Source organism: Eublepharis macularius, chromosome 7 (assembly GCF_028583425.1).
Source record: "Eublepharis macularius isolate TG4126 chromosome 7, MPM_Emac_v1.0, whole genome shotgun sequence".
Taxonomy (NCBI): domain Eukaryota; kingdom Metazoa; phylum Chordata; class Lepidosauria; order Squamata; family Eublepharidae; genus Eublepharis; species Eublepharis macularius.
The window spans coordinates 71250560-71268401 of record NC_072796.1 but is presented as its reverse complement, the minus strand read 5'-3'; the positions used below and the strand labels follow the sequence as shown (position 1 = coordinate 71268401).

Sequence of the window (17842 nt, the reverse complement as noted above, 5' to 3'; positions counted from 1 at the left end):
ATTATTATCCCCACAACAAAACACCCTGTGAAATGAGTGGGGCTGAGAGAGCTCCAGAGAACTGTGACTAGCCCAAGGTCACTCAGCTGGCTTCAAGTGGATCAAACCCGGCTCTCCAGATTAGAATCCCACACTCTTAACCACTACACCAAGCTGGCTTATAGATGTTAACTCATCTATATGTTTGCTTCAGTTCTTAAATTATCTTTAATTTTTTTTTGTTGTAGTGGTTTAACATTAAAGTATGAAGAAATAGATAGAGGACCAAATTATGCTATAAAAGGTGTTACTGCTAAAGGTCCTGTGAATAGCTACCAGGGGAAGGTAGGTTGAATGATTTCCAGTATGACAGTACTGTAATATTGTTTTCTTATAACCAGTGTATAATTGTATATAATTTGTATATTTGTCATCTTTATCTCTATCTAGCTCTTTTATAACAAGTCAATTGTCTCATAATAATTAATTTTTTACTGAAATTTGTAAGTATATCTAATCTGTTTAAGTTTTTTGGTGATGCTGAAAGCCAGTACTGTAGCAGGCTTTGAAGTCTTTATTGTGAAGTAGAATAATGGTATCTTAAAGTAGGTTTTGGACAGAGATAGAAAGCTTACAGTACAATCCCATGCAGAATTCAATCTAAACTCATTGAAATCAGTGGTCTTGGGATGGAGGAACTCTGTGCAGGATTGTACCATTAAATGAAGATATTAAAATGAACATAATGGAGTAGATGTATAAAGGTAAAATTTAAATAAGTCACACATGGTCACATATGAAGCTGCCTTGTACTGAATTAGACCATTGATCATTCTTTGATCCATCATGGTTAGACTGACAGTGGCTCTCCAGCATGTCATGTAGAGATCATCTACCTTCTGTTCATTTGAGCTGGAGGTGTTGGGGATTGAACCTAGAACTTTCTGCGTGCAAAGCAGAGGCGCTTTCACTGTGCCACAGCCCCTCCCCTAAGTACTTCCTAGGAGAACTCCTGAATCATTGTTTTTCAAGATTAAATGTGCAAATCAAGCAAGGCAAATGCACAGAACATTAATATTTATATTGATCTTTTTCAATAGAATTTTACTTTGAAAGTTATTCTTCCTGGTTTGAAGGAAGAATCACAGGTTTTGAAAATTAAACTTCTCCCAGGTAAGTAAAATATTTGGAAATCTTTGCAAATATTTGCTGAATGATATTCAGGAATCTTACATAAGAAAGCATTATTTTTTTTAAAAAGCCTAAAATGAAGATGTCCCCTTTCCGGCCAAAATAGAATATAATATAACACCACACTTCATGATCTTTTATTCTTGTAGAAGCAGAGATAGCTCAAAACTTTATTCATTGTAATTGTTTTTTTGTGGATTTTTACTTTAACGTTAATTTTGCTGACCGAATAGTCATCCTATTTCTTGCTTCCCCTTCAGATACATAGTCCCATTGAGAGCAGTTCAGTGTTTGTGCCATTACTGTTGCATCTGTTTAGTTGCCTGGAATGAATTATGTTCATGAAATAGACATGGAAATCTTTGTCATGTTAAGATTATTCTATAGCAATTTAAAAATATTGGTGTGTATTCAACCATATGTAGACTTTACAGAAATTTTGTTCCTGGGGTCAGCAAATGCCATTCCATCTAAGGAGCTATGTGGCACTGGCTAGATAAGTGCCACTAATTGTACCAGTTGACTTTTTAAAGGCTTATTGACAGGTTGCATTTTGAAATTCCATAAACAGACAGTAAACTTTTCTTTGTAATCTGAACAGGCCCTCCCCGGCAGCTAAATGTCAAACCAAATTCTAATATCTTGAAAATTGAAAATGGTACAGCATTTCCTTTTCAAATTGAAGTGCTGGATGAAGTTGGAAACATAACAGCGCAACCAGAACTAATTGTTCGTTGCAAGGTACATCAATTGCAAAAATTTCTATATTTTTTTTAATGCAACCTGAGCCTGATTTGATACATGACCTCATGTTACTGAAAGTGAAAGTATAGAAAGTTCTTACATTTCTTGCGGTTTCCAGTAAAAAGTAAATTGTGAACTTTTACCCAAGATGTTGTTTTGTTTTTTAAACTCTGAAATCTTGCTACAAAAAAATCTCCAAAACACCACTATCATTACCTCACAGCTAACAGAGTATAAGAGAGAAATGCATTAGGCACAATTCAAACAACTTTTAAATCTTGCTGAATTCACTGAGAAATCTAAGTAAATGCTTAACTGTCATCCATGGAAATAATAATAATAATGACAACAGCATGCTTATATACCACCCTTCTAGACAGATTAGTACCCACTTAGAGCAGTGAACACAGTCAGTGCTATTATACTCCCCACAATACAGCTGTGGAGTGGCTCACCCAAGGCCACCTGCTGAGCTCATAGCAGTAGTGGGAGTCAAACTAGCAGAATGCTGACTCACAGTCCAGCCACTTAAACACTATGCTACTGCAACTTTGTCTGGAACGTGCCCATTGTATATCAAATGTTTGAAATCCCAAAACTCATATAGATAAGTATACAATTAATAATTTCTAACAAGCACAACATACCAGCATTATTACTTTTTCCATCAAAGGAAGATAGTATAAGGATTACTCCTTCCAAAAAGCAGAGCTATGCAAAACAAGCAGACTCTTATTTTATTCCAGTGGAAGGAGTGCCCTCCCCCACATATTCAGTGCCTAATGCAAGTGAAAAAACACCAAGAAATAATAGAATGTGTATAATTAAACTGCTTTCTAACCATAAATAATGCTTACGAGTTGGATTATTCTTTTTAAAATATTTGGCAATCCACCAGACTGCCAAGTCCCATTTTAGAAGCACTACATCAACACACAAGCACATAAAGCTGTTTTATACTGAGTCAGAAGATTGGTTTTCCAAGGTTAGTATTGTCTACTCTGACTCGCAGTGTCTGTACATAGTCCCAAATAAAGGTTTATCACATCAACTTTTAACTAGAGATGCTGGGGATTGAACCCTTCTGCATGAAAAGCAGAAGCTCTACCATTGAGCAATGGCCCCTCCCTCACAACCTCAGTATGATTACCCAGGTGGATCAGACTATCCTCCACCACTAAGAAGGATCCCTTATAGTACTGGAGCATGGTATTGGTTTCATTCTTCCATACATTCTATGGCAGAAGCATGAAACTTAGATTGTAAACATTTGGGCATAGCAGTTTCTTTTGCTGTTTCTTATTGATTGTACATTGCCAATGCGTATATGTGTTGTGTATTTCTTTGTTTTACAAGATTAGTTTTTAAACAAATAATAAGCTACTATATTGAGAAGCCATTTTTTGCAGAATTATATAATTAAACGTAGCAGTGTTGCATTTTTAAGCAGATGAGCATATCTATGATACAAAATAATTTTAGCTAAAATAATTTTTTCTTATTTACAGGCTATCCAATTTTTCATTTTCTGTGGTTGACACTTATTCCAAAGCAACAGATTTTATGCACACTTCACAAACATCTTTATAAAGATGCTGCTTATATGAATTGCACTGATGTTTCTGTTCAGAGAAGTTAATAAGAGCTCCTTTATATGTCAGATGTTGCTGTCCTCTCTGAAGATAGAAGTTTAATGTCTTTTTATAATGCTTTTATTTTGTCTCAGGAACAAAGGTTACAAAGAATCTTATCCCATTCTTTATAACCTTTGTTCTTGATACATATACTGTAACTTGATATTTCTACCTTCTTAAGCCGACATGTTATGAATTGTTATATCATATGATTATATTAGTTTTCAGGTGCTCCAGACCTTCCTTTATATAGTGTGGACTGCAGTAATGCTATGTTGAATATCTTAACTGGACCAGTTTTGCATGTGCAAAATATAAAGAAAGACCAGACACTTAAAGCAAAGATTGAAATACCTGTAAGTAAGACCATTTCTTTATCACAAGTGTTTTAAAAATTATTATGGAATAAGTTGACCTCTATATTATGCAGAAGCAGAGTTCTGTAGATGCCAATCCCACCATTTGTAAACTTTCCACATACGTACAGAACTGAACCATGAAGGATCTTTGCTGTTTACAAGTTCCACCTGGCACTAGGATTCATTGCTGTTCTCCAATTGAAAGAAACTGTTTGAGTAAATTCCTTATTATAATGTCATATTAGATGCTGGAATGCATGGGTGTAGAAGAATTTCTGATGGTGATTTACATTGCAAATTGTAACATAATACTGTATAGAAACTAGTAGCTGCAAAAAAAATCTTAAAACTTTAATATTCTTTTTTTGGAAAAGTGTAAGACCTAATGATTGTGGAGAAATAGCTGAACAAATGGAAATGATATGTGTTAGTTTTAGTATAACATGGACAGTTCTTTAGCATTGTAGCTTCTCTGCAGTAGAACCAATGCACAGCTTCTTACCCTTCATCGCATCATAAGTATTTTCAATACCGGCATTTGTATTTTTGTACTGTCTTGAATTACAGCGTATTAAGGACTACAGATCTCTAATCCTTCATAAATACACTTTTTCTGGTTTTTAAAAAATGTTTGTAATATTACCTTTTGTTTATGATGACACAACACTTCACCGAAGTAACTTTTTAAGCGTTTGCTGCTTTGCTTTGTAACTGCTGGCTTTGCACTCTAGTGAGCTCAAACTGCCTTTATAGGAAGTCTGGTTAAAAGAAAGGGAGTTCCCCCCCTCGCCCCCCTCCTGGTCTCAATTCTTTCTAAAGAACTTCTGAAGAAGTTGCCATTCATATGAATGCAGCCCCAAAGGGCAAAGGAGAGCCAGGTGTGGCTTGAGAGTAAGTAGGTTTCATCCTCAGAGCTTCATCCCCAGTGAGACCAAGTGATTTTTAGTTTCTTTTCCCCCCTTGCCCTTAGTGAATGTATATGGGTAATGGCTTGTGGGGCTTGTGGGTGGCACCCTTTAAGAGAGTGGCAGCCATTCTTGGAATGGTCATCTTGGAGAAGCAACCATTCAAGGGACATGCTGTGGCACAGGGAGGAAAGGGTAACTGGGATGATCTTAGTCTGAACAACAAAGCCTGGAACCATCAAGATATTTCTCTCTCTTTAACATCACAGGAGATAAGTTTTAGACCTAGGACAAGGAATGCATTTAAACCTATTTGACTTACTCTATGCTCATGTGTTGTGGTCTTGTTCTGTTCAACTGCACTTCTTGTTTACTTTTAGATCTATGGTTTGTTTATATATTTAAAGATTTTTTTTCATTTTCTCAAATTGGATGTTTTGGGTCTTAACATCTGTGAAATTGCTTCTCTAGAGGTCTCACGTTTCAATTATGTTTACTAAAGTATAAGAGAGAAGCAGGGGAGCCATTTGTATAGTAATGAATGCAGCTCCAAAAGACAAAGGAGAGTCAAATGTGGTCTGAGAAGCAAGTAGGCAGAAGTTCAGCTTTGAAGTGTCCAAATGTTTCTAAGTTTCTTCCTCTTCCCTGTGTTGGTAAATGTACCAAACATCTTTAAGCTGGGTGATGGAAGGAGGGAATTCAAATCTTGTTAAGTTAGTCTGATTGCATGTTGTCAGACTGATTATATTTATGCATGTGGTGATCTGTGGAGAGCCAGGAGAAAGGAATGGAGTGGGATAAAAGCTGGAGAGTGATCCATTCCTCATTGAGGCCTAGTACTTAAGACTAGTGCTACCACTGTAAATCTCTCACTCCTGATAATAACAAGGATCTTAAGGGGTCATTGTACCACATTATTAACCACCAAAGGAACTATAATATTTGATTTTTGTATAATTTACGGACTATTGGCAGACATTCAAACAGGAGTACAGTCACCCTGCATAAACTGGTGCCATTCATGTCTTGATTTCATGTTTTTTTAGTTGATACAAAAGCCTCCCTCTCCCCTCAACATACAGATTGACAAATATAAAGCAAACTTGACTATACTATTTTTGGTGAGATTGATTTTGCAGTTGTATCGAACTGGAACCTGAGTAGTGCCAGTAATGAAAGCAGCAAAACTAGTCCCCCTGAAGACATGATGGAAGTCTTTGCATACTTAGGTAACTCAACAAGTATAGAGAAAAATATGGCTTTGCAAATTAGCTAGAATTTTTTTTAAAAAAACCTGAACAGCCCTAATGAGCATGTTAACCCAGTACTTGAGAAAAAGGGGTGGGGGTGAGGAATTAGCCAGATTATTATTTGAAAGAATTTATAAAATCCTGGAGGGTGAGACTTTGGGGAGGAGTTGAAATTGCCAGCTTCTCTCCCTGCCTCCTACAGTTCTTTGCAGGCCCCTGCTTGTTTAAGTATATCTTTGAATTTATAGGCATCCTGTTACTTCCATTTGTTTATTACTTTCTCTTTGTTTATCTTTAGAGTTGCCAAGATGTACCACCAGTGGAAAAGACTATTAAACTGCTTCCTAGCAGTCGTGTTGCAAGACTACAAGTTTTTAGTATGGAGGGGGAAAAAGCCACTCGGATCAAGGATGGGGATGAAATTAGATGGATTGCAGGTGACGTGATGCAAAATCTTATCTTCCAAATGTATGATGAGATTGAAAGAGAGATCATAATAACATCAACTCTGGCAGAAAAAATTAAGGTAGGTATTTTTCAGAAATTTTAGATTGAACATAATAAGGGAGAAAAGTTGCTTTGTAGAAATGTTACAAAAATATATGGTTAATGAATATGATGTAGCATTTCATTCTAAGCAATATAAAACAGAACATTCTGCTGGAACAAATGGGGCATATTTTCTGAACAAAATAGAATGCTCTGGAAAATGTGTTTTCCATGCATTGTTTTATTTATGTTCAAATACATTTGTAGGCTGTCCCAAATCAAAGGCATGGGGGCAGATAGCAATAAACATTTGTAGGAAGCTGCTAGCTAAAATAATGAACTGTAATCTGTTAGTCTTGGTTCAAATGTCATCTCTGGTACAAACTGACAAAGTAGCCTTAGGAAGCTTTTCTTCTGTCATAACTTTCCCATCTGTGATATGAGAATAATAATACTGGCCTTCTTTACAGGGCTTTTGTAAGAATTAAATACTGTCTGCAAAGCACTTAGAATACTGAAAATACTGTGTTTATCATCGTTGCCAACCAGATGTCCTGTAAGTCCACAGCAAAAGTACAGAGACCAAAGCCCCTTCCTTTCAGCAATTGGTATTGATTGTCAGGGCTTGCAGCAGCAGCCGCTGGGCGGGGCCCCGGCATGGCCAGTCCTGACGTCAAAGGGGTGCCAGGGATGCTGCAGGACCCTGCTCTGTGGAAGGAGGGGCAGTATACTTCACCCAGACTCCCTCTCAGTCCACTCGCTGGCCTGCTCAACCTGCGCCACTCATCCCCTTTGACCTCTGCCATCTCCTCCTCCACCAACTTTCCTCCTTGCCTCTGCTCCACTCCATCACTCCTACTCAATCAACCCACCCAGAATGCTCTCCTGAGCCAGCTTTTATAGGGTTTCCCTTGGCTGCCTCCACCCTTCCCTCCAAGCTCCTTCTCTCTCCTGAGGCTGCCCAGCTGTGTCTGCTCTCAGGTATTCCTTCTCTCTCATTAACTCCTCCGAGCCTTCCCTGCCTCTCTAGTAGGGTGGGGCTGAATGTAAAGGTGTCCCAGCTGAGGCTTCCTCTAGGTGTGCCTTCTTCTCTCCCTCCCTCATTCTCCTTTAACCTTTCCTGCAGGACTGGGCTAGCAGGGCCTTTCCAGGTGTCACGCCTTGGCCATCTCTGCCTCTGCTCACGAGGTGCCCTTCCAGCCAGCATCTGGGCTGCCTATCCCTTGGAGCTGGGCATGGCTGAACATAGAGATTAGTTCAGTTATCATTGCTAGTAGCCAGGGATGGACTTTTGTTCCATGAATTTATTTAATTTCATTGTAAAGCAATCTTAGCTAGTGGCCATCACTTCCTCCTGTGACAGTAAGTTCAACAAATTACTTCCTCTGCCTTGCAGCTGTGACTGGCATCTTCAGAGGTGTAGCACCAAAAGACAGAGATCTCTCAGTGTCACTGACAAAACATCAGGAACTACAATGCCAAGACCACAGCTATACAGCTCGGAAAATCCACAACAACCAATATTGAACTTTATTTAATATATACAGTAAAGCAAACACAAACTATGAGAGAAAACTTGTTCATGACTTGTACATAAGATAGATAGTTACAGTCAGGGCCGGATCAAGGGGGGGCAGGGGAGTAGTCTGCCCCCAGCACCGCCTGGAGGGGGCACCGGGAGCAGCTGCCAGCTGCTGGGAGCGCACACACAGCCTCGCAGCCCCCCAGGAGCGTGCAGGCAGCAGCGTGGGCAGCCTCGCAGCCCCCCGCACTGCCTTTTGCCTATCCCGCAGGATAGGGGGGAGTGGGCTTGCCACACACCCCTGTCCTGCAGGGCAGGCAAAAGGCAGCGCGGGGGGCTGTGAGGTGCCCGCGCCATTCGCCTGTCCTGCAGGGCAGGCAAAAGGCAGTGTGGCCGCCTGCGCCATTCGCGGCAAGCCAGCTGCCCCCTGTCCTGTGGGGAAGGCGAAAGGCAGTGCAGGGGGCTGCGAGGCTGCCCGCGCCATTCGCCTGCCCTGCAGGACAGTTGCGAATGGAGCAGGCGGCCACGCTGCCTTTTGCCTGCCCTGCAGGACAGGGGGCAGCCAGCTGCCCCCTGTCCTGCGGGGAGGTGAATGGCGCAGGCGGCTTCCCAGCCCCGCACACTGCCTCCACCACTTCTCCCTGCATGATGACATCACCGAAATGATGTCATCATGCAGCGCCGGGAGCACGCACACGCTGCACGCGTAAGGGGTCAGACTAGGTTTGCCCTGGGCGCCAGCAACCCTAGATCCAGCCCTGGTTATAGTAACACACCTTTTTTAACTGACACAAAAGCAATGTTCATTCAAAGCAGGGAAGGGCCAGTTCCATAGCAACATATAAACAAACTGTCACTATACAAAGTATCAAGTCCCCTTTTCATCTGCAAGTACTCTTCACTCTTTCTATTCAGATTAGGTTACAATGATTTATTCCAACAATATTAACAAGCAAGGAGTATGAGAAACTACTTGCTGGAAAATTCCCCCACTGCTGCCAGGAGGGAAAGATGAGGGCAAATTTTTCTTTTCCCTACCATTACTGTTCCTCCCCCCCACCCCCCACCCCAAGGGTGGCGAGGAAGGCCGCTGCCAGTGCCCGCTCCACCTCTTCTGCCACAGCAGCGGCCAGAGGGGCAGTGGGGAAGGCTGAAGCTGCCGCGCCGCCGCCTTTGCCAATATGTATTGCTTCAGGAAGCTTAGATTCAGGGTTCCATGCTGGCCCCGATTCAGAACCCCTGAATCTTTATGGATCGGACCGAAGCAAACACCTCTAATTAAGACAGAATGTTTTCCTGTGTACAGAATGTTTTCCTGTGTAAAGTGCAAGAAAAAGCAAGAGAGCACTTGGTGCAGGGGGGGAATAATTTATTCCACTTAACAATCCCCACACTTTTCAAATATATAAATATAAACAAGTCTTGAATGATAGACACATGTATTATTTAAAACACATGGATTTAAAAACAACGGTTAAAGGACAGTGGGTAGTTGAGCATATCCTATTATATAAAAGGAAAACCATATTCCAGACAATTCACTTCTTGCCCTGGTGCACCTCCAGAGGGCGCTGCCATGGAGGGAAGCCCAGATAAGGGCTTCCCTCCATGGCAGCATCTCTCTTCTCTCTCTCCAGAGAGTGCGCTGTGGTGGGAAACCCAGGCTGGGATTAGGAGAGGAGCAGGTGGCAATGCTTGTCCCCCGCCTTCACCCAGCTGGGATCAGGAGCAGAGCAAGTGGCAGTGCCCGTCCCCTGCCTTCACCCAGCTGGGTTCAGGGGTGGAGCAGATGACAATGCCCGCCTCCACGTTCACCCAGCTGGGATCAGGTGCGGAACAGGCAGCAATGCCTGCCCTCCACCTTCACCCAGCTGGGATCAGGAGCGGACAGGAGGCAATGCCCACCCCCCACCTTCACCTAGCTGGGATCAGGTGCAGAGCAGGAGGCAATGCTTCCCCCCACCACCACCTGGCTAGGATCAGGCATGGAGCAGATGGCAATGCCGCTTCCCCTGCCTTCGCCCGGCAGGGATCAGGAGTGGAGCAGGTTGCAGTGCCCACCCTCCTTCAACAGGCCAGGATCAGGCATGGAGAAGGTGGCAGTGCCTGTCCACTCGTAACCTGGCTGGAATCAGGCATGGAGCAGGAGGCAATGCCCGCCCCCTTCACCCAACCGGGATCAGGAGTGGAGCAGGTAGCAATGCCCGCCTCCTTCACCCAGCTGGGATCAGGTGTGGAGCAGGTGGCAATTCCTGCCAACCCCACCTTCTTCTGGCCAGGATCAGTTGCAAAGCAGGGGGCAATGCCCACCTTCCTTTACCAGCTGGGATCAGAAGCGGAGCTTGAAACAATGCCCACCCACCCTTCACCCAGACGGGATCAGGTGCAGAGTAGGTGGCAGTGCCCGTCCCCCACCTTCTCCTGACCAGGATCAGGAGCGGAGCAGGAGACAATGCCCACCCCCCTCCTGCCTTCACCTGGCTGAGATCAGGCACGGAACAGGCAGCATTACCTGCCCCGCCACCTCCACCCAGCTTGGATCTAGCACGAAGGAGGCAGCAGTGCTCACCTGCCCACCCTCCCCTTTCTAGAGCTCATTTTTTTCCCACATCAGGCTTTGCTCCTACTATAGAAATATACTTGATAAACTGATGTCCTGATAGCCAGAAACTGTTGCATATAGAATGGATCAATCTCAATTTCCTCGCAAGTTCATTTTGAAAAACATATTATAAAAGCCACACTATTCGAATCAGGTCTTAAACAAAAAGTACAGACTATTACCACAAATACACCCAGATTATGTAGTGGAGTATATCTAACCTATCGAATGTTGTTGCCATAAATTTCCCACTTCAAATAAACTATACATAGGACACTGATACGTACTCTCTGACTACCGCATTGTGATTTCATCGACTGTTGGAAATGGCCAAAGACCAATATTTTCTACTTCCCTACATACCCGATCTCCTGTCTTATGAAGGAACTCAAGTACCTCGATGTCTCCAAACGGAATCTTACAACATGGCTAATTTGTCATTAACCTGCCTGATGAGGTGGCTGAAATTATACTCAGTGCTAGAGTATTTTATTAGGAAATGGTCTAGGCATGAAAATTAAATGGGAGCCAAAGGAGTTAATTGTTATACCAGTGCCTTGGCTACTGTATTAGAATACCTTGCGGCTTTACAAGAGGGAAGATTTATCCACTCCTCTGTTAAAGTCCACATGGTGGCTATTTCTGCCTTCCACTCCATGGTAGATGACAAACTGTATTTTCACATTACATACCTACTGTTCCTATTGGAAATGAGTAACGTTTCCACGAGTCACTTAAATAGTTCCACGTGCTCACTACAGCTGGTCCTAGATAAGTTGATGAAGAAACCCTTTGAGCCTTCAGCCAAATGTCTCTTAAGGATTTTGCCTTACAGGGTACCCTTTTTAGTGGCAATTTTGCCCGCTAAAGAGTACATGAACTAGCAGCTCTGAGGATGAACCAGCCATTCCTTAAAATACATCCAAAGAATATAGTACTCAGACTAAGTATTGAGTTTCTTCCTAAGTGGTTCCCAAATTCCACATGATACAAGAGATGGTACTACTGGTATTCTTCTCATCACCTACTTCGGAGGCAAAAAGAGGACTTCATACACTGGATGTCAAAGGATCCTTTTGTGCTATTTTCAATAACACAGCCCAGTTTAGAACAAGTACCCTACTGTTTACTTGATATGCGGGGCCTAAGAAAGGAAAAAGACCATCTTTGCACTATTGTGAGTTGAGTGATACAGATCATCAATTCATGTTATGTAAACTCTGAGGTGTCTTGTCCATCTGAGATCTATACACATGCTGCTGGATCTCAAGCGACATTGACAGCACTTCTTAAGGAGTTCCATTACATGAGATATGCAGACTGCAACAGGGGCATCCGCTGATGCTTTTGTGAAGCACTATGTTGTGGATGTCTTCATTAAGAAAGAAACAATTTTTGAAAGCATTGTTTTCAGTGAAGAGTTAACTCTCCTCCTGATAAATAGCTTACTAAACTTCCAGTGTGGGACTGCACAGGAAGTCCAACATTGAAAACTGGGTTGCACTTACCTGTAACTGTTGTTCATTGAGGTCTCCTGTCCAGGCACACATACCCTTTCTCCTGTCCTGTTATATACTCTTCACTTCTCATCTTGGAGAGTTTGGCAGCAAAGGAGAAACTGAGGATCAGGGGGCACGTTCCCTCAGAACTCAGGTGTTTTGGCAGGAAATCGCTGTGCAGGCACTCTGGGAGGAAAGTGTCCCCTCTTAGAGGATAAAAGCTATAAAATCCTTCCAATTGGCAGGCCTGCACATGTGCAGTCCCAATGTTTGCCTGCACAGAAGCTCTTGATAAACAACAGTTACAGGTACGTGCAGCTCTGTTTTCCACATCTTGATCTAGCCATAACGTTGTTTCTTGGTTTGCTGGGAGAGACTGCCACTACCAGTACAAGGTACCATCCAGCTTTTCTGCTGTCCTGAGAGTTTTCACCAACAGCATTACAGTGGTTGCAGTACATTTGGTGCTAAGGAATCATCATCTTTCTTTATATAGGCAGTTGTCTTCTTGTCTTTCTCTCCTTTACCATATGAGAACTATATTGTGCTTCCTTGTCTCATTAAGTCTTTGGGTGAACAGAGACTTTATTGTGCTTCTGATCTATGCCACTGTGGTGGGTATACTTAACTCTGGACTAGAAAAATGACCTTATAGATTCGGCAGTTCTATAAGGTCATTTTGAAGCATACCGAAGCGATTTCCGAAAACCCGGTTATTCCGGATTGTTTTCCTGCTTCGGGTAAATCTGAAGCGGGAAAACCGAATCTTTTCCCCGCTGCACACTCCTAATTAAAATGTCAGCTTTAAGACATTTGAGACGTTATAACATCATGTAAAATAAAGTATATATGAAATTGTTAAACAATTCAATAAAACATAAATGCATGTAACAACACAACCAGGGAGGAGATTATTTGGGGGTGGGGACACCAAATAAAACAGAAAAGTTTTCTTCACTCACAGGTGGAAGACAGTGTAAAAGGGAGACAGACTGATCTCCTTGGGGAAGTTTTTCCAAAGGCCCAATCCACATGGTCAGTTTAGGGCAATTCAGTTTCTATTCTGCTTCTTTCAATCTCCAGATTTCCACATGAGGAAAGAAAGCATGAGATGCAGAATCTAATTTCCCCCCAAATTTTTTCTCTGTGCACATACAACAACTTTTTTAAAGCTGCTGTTGAGTCACCACTAGAGATGGGCACGAACAGCAATATGAACTAAAAAAAACCCATGAACAGCCCAATCTGCTGTTCACGAACTAGCTGTTCGTGAAGCCCCATTCTAAACGAACAAGTGGTCGTTGCAAGCCTCGTTCATTGCTGTTCATCAAGCCAGACAGTCTGGTACCTGCAATCAATTCCCATGAGAACTCAGGCAGGGATTGTCTGAACTCTGTCTGAACTCCTGTAAACCCCAATCTAAGCCCAATTTCACTTGATAGGCAGGTCTTCCTTCCAAGTGTGGACTGGAGCTCCCAATTTGTTACAAGAGGAAAAGACCAGGGGGGAGGGGGGCTCCCAGCTCTCACTTTCAGGGAGAGACAGTTGTTGTTAGAGAGAGAGGGTGAATGCATTGGAGCTTGAATTTTCTTTGTGTGTGGTGGGATAGGGATCTACCCCTTCAGGTTCTGGGCCTGCTGCCAGGCTCTGGGGCCAAGCTGTTATTTATTATTGGTACCTTTCCTGCTGCCTTCTCAAGTAGGATTTCTGGGAGTGGTGCGGAAGGGATCTACCCCTTCAAGTTCCAGGGCTGCTGCCAGGCTCTGGGACCAAGCTATTATTTATTATTGGTACATTTCCTGCCGCCTGCTCAGGTAGGGTTTCTGGGAGTGGTGCAGTAGGAATCTTGATGGCTGGAGGAGAGCCTGCTAGCCCCCACGAACAATGAATGTGTTCGTGAACAGGATCATGTTTGTCAGTGTTCGTTGTTCATGGATGGCAATGAACAACAAACACCATGTTTGTTTTTTTCTGTTTGTGCCCATGTCTAGTCGCCACTGATGCATCTTACGTGTGTGCAGAATTCTTAGTCCTGTACTGCCGCCCTCCCCCCCTTCCTTTCTTGTGTGCTGATTGGTTGGCCACCAGGTGGAAACCACTCCCTCCCCAGCTCTCCACACACACCTTATTTATTTTTGTTTTAAATGAGGGAAGAGTCATAAAACTGCAATGTCATCTCTCATAAAGAAATGGTTTCAGGGGGAAGATAAAGCCAGGCGATTCTCAGTGCAATTGGAGCCTCTGCTGGCCCAGGTTCAAGGCTCCTGTCTACCTCACCCCCCCCCCAAAGCTGATTTGCATTAAATTTGCTCACAGCACTGATCAGCTCTTTCCTCTGGTACTCAGTCTCCAGGTACTCCAGCCTTCGCCCAAAAGTTCTCTATTAGGAGTGTTTGCTGCTTGATTATGAGAGGAGGGAATTGAAAATCTTTTAAAAACTCGGTGTCTGCTGGCTAAAAATATACACATAAGACAGAAAGAGAGAAGAAGAGAAAGGGGGAGAGGGATCTGATCATCTAATCAAATCTCAGTACTTGCAGTTGCATTTTGCAAACTTTTATTTAAACCGGTTAAGCACCCTTGCTGATTTTAAATGGCTTCATCTCAGAAATGCAATTTAAGTGCCTCGTGGATTGCAGACTTTTAAGTCCTTATATTATAAATGGTGGGCACAGGCCTGCCCAATCGGCAAATACAGGGACAGGGAGAAGGAGGTGAATGGTGAACACACTGGGTTTCAATATTGCAATGTTAGGATGCATGCACTGAAATTTAAAAAAAAGTGATGTGGTCTCCAGCCCGTACAAAAGGCGACTTCAAAGAGAAACCTCTCAAGTCATCTGGAATAAGCTCAGAAGCACTGGCTTAAAGAGTTCCATGCAGAATGGGCCAACGTTTAAGGCCCATGACCAAGAAGGCCTTTCTAGGGTTGCCACTCATCTAGCCTTAGACATCAGGAGCACCCAAAGCAGGGCTTCTGGCTAAAGTGTGGGGGGGATGTAGATAATCAGTGGTTGAATTTTTAATTTATTTTATTAGACAAGATAAAAAGCAATGTTATCAATAAAAACAGAGAAAATGTTGTTTTCAATTACACTTGACACTGCCAATTGAATTTATTTTTGTTTTTTAGGTTAATTGGACTCCCAAGATTAGTAGAGAACAACTGATGAAAGGATTATTGCCTGATATTAAAGTACCAACATCTGTAAATGATACTCGCTATTGTCAAGTTACATTCCATGATGACCATGTATCTCTGGAAAGTGCATTTACAGTTAGGTTTGTACATTTTGAAATTCTAGAAGATATTCTATGATCGGTTATAGTGACAAGAACACATTTTTATTGTTACTGGTAGCTGAGCAATTTATGCATGTAAGTATTATGAAGCATATATTAAAATGTTCACTGCTTTGAAATAAGTGTACTGCAAGAACATATTTGGTTAGATAGTGTGTGAAGGCAATTCCACTTGTGGTGGAGGAATTGTAATGTCTATGAATTTCCTTCTCAAGCTTCAGCTGCCTATACTGTATCCCACACTGTCCCTAAAGGGAGGTGTGAACTGTGTTCCACAAGTTTGATTCTGCATGAAGATCTTGAACCCAATCTATTGCTCAAAATAGTCAATATAAAAACAGGATCAGTGTGCTTAGATTGGAGTAACTCTGTTTATGATTGTACTGTAAATGGCTTGTAAAAATGGAAAATATTTATTACTTAGGCCACTTGCTGATGAGCCAAAGCATATCAAATGCAAACTTAAAGGATCAAACATACTACAGATGGGTGAAAAGTTGCAAGCTGAAATTGGTAAGTACTTCTACTGTTCAACGTTTTATTCTGGTTCCCCGTTCCTACAGATATGCATAGCTGTGATGGCACCAAAAGTGCTTTGTAGCAGGTTACAGCAGCAAACTATGCTTAGCAAGTGACAGATTGCAGTCCATTGAATTACTCATCGGTGTTTCTGGTAAATATGACCTTGACTGCCACAAGTAGTTCTGTGGTGGTAGGTAAGTATGCTAAGGATGTGGAGTGTGTGAATCATTCCAGGTCTTACATCCTATCCTATCCAGTTCTGTGCAGAGCTTATCAGAGTCCAGACTTTCTGAAAATAGCTCCATCAAAGCCATCCATACACTGAAAACTAATTAAATAGTATGATGCAAAGGAAGTTTGCACATTCCTATGTTTTGAGCTTGTGTTTCCCTAAACAAGATCTCTGTATCACTGTTGATTTCTTCTACGTTTTCTTTTGGAAATTTGGGGGATTCAGTGGCCCTGTCTTTTGTTCTTTGACCTTCTTATGTGTCTTTTGTTGAAATGCTAGAAATTTTTAGATAAATGCCCACTTTGTTTGTCAAGTAAATATCATTTAATAACTTTAAAGATGCTCTTAGGGAGCATGCATTGATATTTGTGAAGTTGCGTATATAGCTATTGCTTTTCTCTATGATTACGTGGTTAATTAATCTGTTTTGCAATAACTATGTATATTAAAGGAGCCAGAGCAGTGTAGTGGGTAGAGTATTAGACTCGGATCTGGAAACTCAGGTTCAAATCTCAGCCTAACCTATCTCACAGAGTTGTTTTGACAACAAAAGTGAGGATGGTAGAAATGCACTTGTGGTCCTTGAAGGCTAGGCAAGATTAAAATGGGCTAAATAAATGTTCTTTGTCCTCTCTTATGTGCAGTCCCACATGGGATCTGTACATGCACAGACCAGCCGCAGACATTCTAAAAGCAATGCACAGGCCAGCCTTTTTGCACACTTTCCCCCCAAGTGTTATAAAAGGTAGGGAGAACTGTTCCCTCCCTCAGTTCTTTTGCCACCACTGAACTGGGACTTCTTTCTCCACTCCTTTAATCCATCATGTTGAATACGAGTTGAGGCCTTCAATTCCATGGCGTCAAAGGCCCTCTTCAAGAAGTGTTTTTGTTGTGGGATGAAGATGGCCTTATCAGATGGGCACAACAAATACCCTTCTGTCTGGGAGAAGGACATGACACCTTGCAGTGTACAGTCCGTAAATAATTTATGCCCAAAGCACACCATGAAAGGGCATTGTGGCTGAAAGTGGCACTTTGAGAGTCAGCCCTGAAGGGCACCACCAACTCTGATCACATGGCTGCAGATAAAAAACTGCAGTGCCTAGAACAAGCCTCCTTGGTTCCTCCTGCCTCTTCGGCTCCTGGTTCATCTGCTAAGAACCAGTTGGCCCCTGATGCGTCTATGTCAGTTCCACCTTGATGCCAGGTGAGGCTGCCTGCTAATAAGCATGTGGACCAGTCTTCAACTTGAAAGGGCCTCAAGAAGAAATCCGCGTTGTTGAACCCAGCTACATCGGATCCTTTGAGTCCATCCAGGTTTCCAAGAACACCTTCTCTGAAACTAAGATGTCGTTCCACTTGGGTTCTGTTCCTTTCCAAAGGGGAAATTCTCAAAGTTATTCAACCATCTATGGCTATTTCCCCACTACCACCACCTCTTGTACATCCATCAGAGATCCACAGAGATTCCTCAGTTATGTCTAACAATAACAATCAACTAGAACTGGCTCACAACAGAAGTTACCATTGCTTCCATTAATCACCATATACTTCACCCTACCATTGTTATTATGCTTGTGGATATGAAGGTTCTCCAGGAATTTACCCACC

General features: G+C 42.3%; 1 protein-coding gene across 2 annotated transcripts in view; it reads left to right on the top strand.

Moving 5' to 3' along the window:
* SMCHD1 (structural maintenance of chromosomes flexible hinge domain containing 1) overlaps positions 1 to 17842 on the top strand; it is a 285354-nt gene that overhangs the window by 99342 nt on the left and 168170 nt on the right. For both annotated transcript variants that reach the window (XM_054984492.1, XM_054984491.1), the window contains exons 21-27: positions 228 to 324; positions 1080 to 1152; positions 1772 to 1911; positions 3770 to 3904; positions 6361 to 6588; positions 15308 to 15456; positions 15902 to 15990. In XM_054984492.1, the coding sequence (XP_054840467.1) occupies positions 228 to 324; positions 1080 to 1152; positions 1772 to 1911; positions 3770 to 3904; positions 6361 to 6588; positions 15308 to 15456; positions 15902 to 15990 (911 nt within the window). The remainder of the gene's footprint in view (positions 1 to 227; positions 325 to 1079; positions 1153 to 1771; positions 1912 to 3769; positions 3905 to 6360; positions 6589 to 15307; positions 15457 to 15901; positions 15991 to 17842) is intronic.